Source organism: Centropristis striata, chromosome 11 (genome assembly GCF_030273125.1).
Source record: "Centropristis striata isolate RG_2023a ecotype Rhode Island chromosome 11, C.striata_1.0, whole genome shotgun sequence".
NCBI lineage: Eukaryota > Metazoa > Chordata > Actinopteri > Perciformes > Serranidae > Centropristis > Centropristis striata.
Window position 1 is genome coordinate 31,165,327 of NC_081527.1, and position 6,779 is coordinate 31,172,105.

The 6,779-nt window shown below is 35.8% G+C and overlaps 1 protein-coding gene across 5 annotated transcripts; it reads right to left on the reverse strand.

Annotated features, from left to right (window-relative positions):
- Positions 1 to 2,002: 2,002 nt before the first annotated feature.
- fcer1gl (Fc receptor, IgE, high affinity I, gamma polypeptide like) lies at positions 2,003 to 5,561 on the reverse strand. 5 transcript variants are annotated; one of them, XM_059345363.1, is made up of 5 exons: positions 5,464 to 5,561; positions 5,172 to 5,263; positions 4,309 to 4,347; positions 3,741 to 3,853; positions 2,003 to 3,208 (listed from the first exon to the last, which is right to left on the reverse strand). In XM_059345363.1, exons 2-5 carry the CDS (start codon positions 5,247 to 5,249, stop codon positions 3,202 to 3,204), a joined length of 237 nt encoding a protein of 78 aa, XP_059201346.1. In that variant the 5' UTR covers positions 5,250 to 5,263; positions 5,464 to 5,561; the 3' UTR covers positions 2,003 to 3,201. The 5 variants fall into 5 exon arrangements, with proteins under 5 accessions (XP_059201346.1, XP_059201345.1, XP_059201343.1 ...); XM_059345362.1 differs by having other exon boundaries at positions 3,824 to 3,850; positions 5,401 to 5,530; XM_059345360.1 differs by having other exon boundaries at positions 3,741 to 3,850; positions 5,401 to 5,530.
- Between the last annotated feature and the right edge of the window lie 1,218 nt (positions 5,562 to 6,779).

Sequence of the window (6,779 nt, forward strand, 5' to 3'; positions counted from 1 at the left end):
TAATGTCAATTCAAAAGATTCAAATGACACAAATCTTTCATCCCCGCCCTTATCTTAATATAAATACCTACTTGTAAAACTTTATATCTTGATCCAAAATCCCTATTTCATGGTGCAGCTTTGAATCTTCTACTAACCTATTCTGGAAACATCATAATTACAAAATAAGAGCATAAAAAATGCCACAAAAATGGGTTATAACTACCAATAGGAGATGTTTTGCATTTTTCGCGAACTCTGACTTTCGACACAGTGGTCATTTCATTAGAAAAAAAGTCAGAGAGGAAACCTTGGAAGCAAATCTGTAGTTGTAAGAGTTGTTATTGTAAATAAAAATAGACACTGATACGTGCTCATGTCATAAAGCAAGTTTACCAAATGTTTTTCAGCATTAGTTGCCATAATAACTGACATTCAGTGTTGAAATGAATTTCCCTCATCAAACCCAATCAACTGAAAAAGAGATGGACTAAAAGAAACAAGCCAACAAAACTGTTTTTGCTAACTGGCTTTGTGGAACAGCCACACCCTTGATTATAACATGTCACAACAAATATTAAAATTGACTCCCTAACAACATCTATTTCTCCAACATGCTGAGTGTTGGAGTGGTTTTGAAAATTCTTTAAACAACATTTGACAGGCTACTAACAATTCTTACATATAGAAGGTTGAATTTCCCATCAAGACTTGAACGCAGCATGATTCCGTGCGAAATTCCAAATCACCCAGTTTTTCAAAAACAACCTGAGCGTTAATCTCTTGACAGGAAGAAGCTCCTGTTGTTGACTTAGGCTGATGATAACCTGCAGCTACAACACCAGACAGCACCAGGCTCTTACAGCTCTATTTTATTCATGTAATATTTGTTATTTCTACTCTGCATGTGCCAAAAGTGGTTATAATCACTACTGCTTGGCTGTGTTTTGTTGCCTGCTTGCAAGGCTACATGTACAGAATATTTACTGTACTGATGTTTTGCTGCTTCCTGTTGCTCTGCATGGTTTGTGCCCTGTCTGTCTGTCTGTCTGTCTGTCTGTCTGTATATTGTTTATATTGTTACTGTAATGTGTTTATGGTGTCTTCTGCCTGTAAATTTCCACCTCACTGATTTCAAAACATCTCGCCAAAGGACTGCAGTTGAAAACTAGCAATCCGAGTTACACTGTTACATTTATGTGTTTCGTTATAGATATATAAATTAAATTAAATCAGACAGATTAAATCAAATAGATGTCAATATAAATTTCACGTGATATTTTCTTCCCAAGATATTGATGAATTGAAACAACCCTGTTATTGTAACAATGTTGTTTCACTTCATCTATGCTTCACTCTTATTCATCCTGAGTCATCATCAGCTCAGCAAAACAAATTAAAATGTAGGTGTACTCATGGCTCAGTGCCCATGAAAGCTACAGTAAAGAAAACAACACACACAAAAGGCAAAAAAAAGTTCTTTAAAATATATTTATTGTGTTTGAATCATCAAAAAAAAACACGTCTTTAAATGCAGCATGTTGAATGAGAATCAGTGATAATGATAATATGAATGATAACCAGGTAAACATGCATGTGTTGGTTAATAATTACAAATTTCACCTTTTTTCTTTTTTCTTTGATCCTTAAACTGAGAATAATTTGTTTCACCAGGTCAGGTGGTTGTGTTTCAACAGACGGCCGGATGAGTCAACGAGTTTGTCACATTGTTGAGAAGAGCCTGAGGGAAACAGTGCAGCACTCTACTCACTGTTAGGAATCTGTTTTGAATACATTTCCAGTTATGTTTCTATATAAATAAATGGGTGAGGACCGGCTGTCACACACACAGACACGCATTGACCTCTGGTGCTGCAGCTGTTTATATTTCTCTGTTGGAAAGGGACACCTTTCGGCATGAAAATAGATTTTATAGTTACCGTCTGGGTGCTCATACTGAATGTTTGAATGTATTCAAAAAACCCTGGACCCTTCCATCCCACCAGCTGGATTGAAACGTATGTTTTCTTTAAGATATCGCGAAAAATACACACTTCATCGTAGAAAGAAAAAGTGAAAACAGGCATTATTGTCGGAGTTTGACCTTTCCGACAGTCCTTGAATGGATCATAGGTCACAGAAGTTAACATTAGAAAAAGTGACCAAAAGGAAGCTTCAAATAACTGTTTTGTTATGCATAAAAGGCATTATTGTGCAGAATTTACATATTTTATATATTACAGTGAAATACAATGCTACAGTGAGTAAAATGTAAAAAGAGCAAAAAACACCCCGAAACGGCTTGTTAGGGTTCAAGAGTTAACAGATAAGCAGCATTTTAATATTACAGCTGGTGAGGTGGAACACATTTTAACTACTTCATACACTTTTGGGTAGTTTAATCTATAGCACAGTATCATTTATTATCCTAAATCACTCGTACATGCTGCTTAAGAACAATTCAAGTGGTTACTGCATGTGGCCCAATCTATATTAATGTTAAATATGCTTAAGGAAAGCTATCTGTTTATGAAAACAATCTTCTGAGTGTCTTTGACACTATTTTATTTCGACTCATAAAAAATGGGAGCAAAATCAAAAGCCTTGCATTTATATTTTGTATAGTGTAAGTAAAGTTAGGTCAATTAATCAATTAGCTGATCGACCAAAAATGAATAGTAGAAAACAAAAATGACCTGGTTCCAGCTTCTTAGTTTATATAATTTATATATAGTTTATATTATAGCAAAGTGGATGAAGAAATAAACAAAAAAAGACATTTTAAATGAACCCTTGGGGCTTTTGCTTTTTATACACAATATATCAAAAAGAAATAGCAGATGAATTGTTAATAAAGAAATATTGAGATATTTTGTATGGGGTTTTTTACATAAAGTGAAGTAAAAGTACTTCTTGAATCCCCCAAAAAGGGAACACATGAACAGAAACAAAAGATAAATTTAAACTTCTGCTTTCTTGAAAATTGTGTAAAAGCAGCTGTGAAACACACTGACGAAGCCTGTTGTTCGTAAACTGTTAAATTAATTTAGCTTTGGCATCTCTACAAAAACAGAGAAAAAGAATAAAAGTTATGTATAGGTACTCTTAATATACAGTATAAAGCTTTGAGAGCTTCTCAGCCTCCTCTCTGCACCAAACTCCATCAGACGATCGGCTTTTTCTCCACTTTGATGGTCTCATAGGTATCAGTGCTGCGAGAGGTCAGACCCTGCAGGACACACATGGGAAAATACTGAGAAGTAAAAACACTTGATGCAAAACTAAACATACAGTGCTTAACAAATGTATTAGACCACGGTTTGTGCCACAGCTGTCCTAAATTAACAGCATTAGTAATTACCCAAATCATTTTTTATGTTGCTGTAATGGTTAATAAAGCAGTATTTAGAGGCTCTTTAATTGAAGTGATACTTTTAATACTAAAATATAATTTTTACAAATGTACTGTTTAAAGCACAATATTATTTCTTGATTATAGTTATTTACTTGCATCCCTGAATAGACAAATACATTTTAGTGGTTGAATGTTCTGCTGAAGCCCGGTGAGTTGGCTCAAATCTGGCAATAAAAAGGTGATTTCAGTGTGTTATATGCCAAATAAACAACAGTAACATTTTAGTTTTAAAAAAGCTTTTGAAAGATAGAAATGTATGTTTTCTCGTTTTTATGACAGGTGGTCTAATACATTTGTTCAGCACTGTATCTAACCATAAAACCTTAGTGTGAGCATTGCCCTTTACCATCCGCTGTGGCTTAAAGCTGTCACTTTTCCTTCATGAGCCTTTTTAAATGTCTTTTTAAACATTAGAATGACATGTCTCACCGCATAGATGCCTCCCTCAGTGGGCTGCTTCTGTGGGACAAAAAACAAGTCAAAGGAGTTATCAAGTGTGCAATCTGCAACAATCGTTTCCTAATAAACCACAGGACGCCTGATGTTTTGTGAAATATCTAGTTCCTCGTTCTAGACAAATGGGTGTAGATCATTATAAATTCCAAACGGTGAGGATCAAAAATTTAGTGGTATTTTGCATGCGTACCAATTAGCAGGAAGTTGGATGTGTCACACTTGTTTAGTGTGAAGAAACACTGGTGGAAACTGTGACTGTGTACAGTGTATAAATAATGTAGGTCGGTGGTCAGCACAAGCTTACAGGAAATGGTAGACTGAGGTTTTAAAGAAGAACTGCTCCCTTCGAGGTCCAGGAAACATAAATGAAACCATTTCAAACATTATTTTACCTGCAACTTTCATCAACTCATTAAGCACAAATTTGGTCACAATGAAATAGAACTTTAATTTTTTACCTCAGGCGGGTTTGAAGCCTTTTGGCAGTCTGGACTCATCTGTCAGAAAAACATCATGTTTTAGTGATTTACACAACATCAGTTGTTGCTGGATGACATTTGGATGTGTGAGATTTATGGTGAACGTGCTAAAATTCAAGACGATAAAAAGCTTCTGAAATGAGCAGACGGCGGAAATACATTTCAACAATGATCGTGAACGTAAAAAAAAGTTTTGAATAGAAAAATATTAAGGGAGTTCAAATAATTTATGACAGATTAATCTATATTCAAGGTTCATACAGCTTATTAGGAGGAAAATTCAAGCACTTTTATAGCACTTTCAAGGTAGCTAAAGCAAATATTTCCGGACTTTATCATCACATCTATATTGTTGTGCAATTGCAAAAAAATAGTTTATTCATTTTTATTAATTTATACCTACAGTAGTAATAATATACGTATACAGTACAATATATAGGTATACATTGACACTTTGGTTATTTTACCAGCTGTTCATTCTAAATTTGACTTGTCTGTTTGGATTTTTCTGAAGCCTTTTTTCATTTGAACTCAAGCATATTCCAAATCTTGAAAACAAAACTGTTTTAAATAAGCTTATTGTACAAACTGTGTATTTTTAAAGGCTGGCGGAATTTTTTCATTTTCAAGACTTTTTCTCCTCAAAATATAAATAATTTCTGGACAAAGTCTTAATATATTGTAACTAATCATATGCTTTTTCTTCTCATATGCCATCTCTAAAGCATGTCAAACCCACAATAAACAACATTTCTTCACTTTGCAGCACTTATCATTGTGGTGTGTGTGTGTGTGTGTGTGTGTGTGTGTGTGTGTGTGTGTGTTGTTCCTGTTTGTCTTACCCTCAGTCTGCAGTATAAGACGGTGAGAATGATGCCGTAAATGATGAGAATCCCATCCAGAATGAAACAAACGTTCATGTCTCCGATTGCCTCTGCACACACACAAAAACACAACATTATTCACCATCAGCACATCCAGCAGAAAGATGTCCTGATGCTCTTGTATCCCATTTAAAACTTGAGCTGCAGATATCATAAAATCCTCCCCGTGACATTTACACATTCTCACCAGTGCAGGTGGGATTGATCACCAGAAAGACAGCAATGATGAGTAAAGCTCGCCTCATCTTACCGGCTCAGGCTGCAGATAAGATAGAAGATCTGTCGTGTTGTCGACTGTCAGAGAAATCTGTCAAAAACCTCTCTGAAGTGAGCTCTGTTAGAGGAGGTGAACAGGAAGTCCGGGGCTCTCTGTCCGTTTTTTTGAAGCTGTTAAACCACACGCCCACCACACTGCCATCTTCTCTTCACAGAAGTTCCTCTTAAACCCGTGTAAAAAACACTCGACTTCTCTTTGTTAAAATGTTGCTCAAAATCTATGACACTAGTAGTTTCAACACCATTAATGAGAAAAGACATTTATACAGAAAGCAGAAACTCAAACCATGTCACAAAACCACAAATACAGGTGGTCATTCTGTCCACATACATGAAATAATGTCTATTCTTCCTCTTCTCTTTTTTTTAAAAGAGACTGTAAAGAGACTGTTAGTTTTTTTAAAAGACAGCTTGACCTCCACTGACCTCCCATGCTAAAAAATAAGCGACAAAAACATGAAATATAAGGAATAAATGGTTTAATAATGGAAAAAGGCCTATCACACTATACAAGCTACAGTTACCAAAAGGAAGAAAATACAAGACAAATCTACAAATTTTTTTACAAGCCACTTGTTTTTCAAAAAGTAAAAACATTCGTAAAATTGCATCGTCATAACTTAGGCACCTTCAAAATGATAGAAAACAAGTTTTTATAAAAATTTGGAGCCTGAAATAATTCTAGCATGCATTTCTTTAAAAAAAACAAAAACATCTGCATTTTGATCACTCTGATGAAATGTCAAACATTGGACCTGGTGTCTTTTTTTTTTTTTTTAAGAAATGTAAAGGGCTTTTAAAACCATATTTTCACTGGAAAGAAAAAGCAAACAAGTCAGTTGTGTTGCGGCTCGAGTCTCAACATCAGGCGTGTTTACAGTAAGGTTCAGGACCCGGAGAAGAGGTTGGAGGATTCAGTGTGAGGACAGATGTGGCGTCTCCACATCTGGAGAGTAAGGCTGTTGGATGGAGGCAGCGTGTTTCACTGTGCTCGGTTCAGCTCGTGGCACAAGGCGAGGCGGTGATACGCTGCTGCTGCTGCTGAGGAGCTGCAGAGAGGAGTTACAATCACACGTCTGGTTTGGGATTTCTGTTGAAATGCATTAAAATAATAAAAAAGCAGAAAAGTCAGCTGATAGTTTCACTACAGCTGCCTGTTCAGGACTGTATTCCTCATGTGTACATTGTATAAAAAGTGTGGACTACAACTTGACCCCATTTACACCAGCTATTAACATGTGAACTGTACCTGTGTCCTCTGCATTCACACCTGGCAGGGTTTTTCCTGCA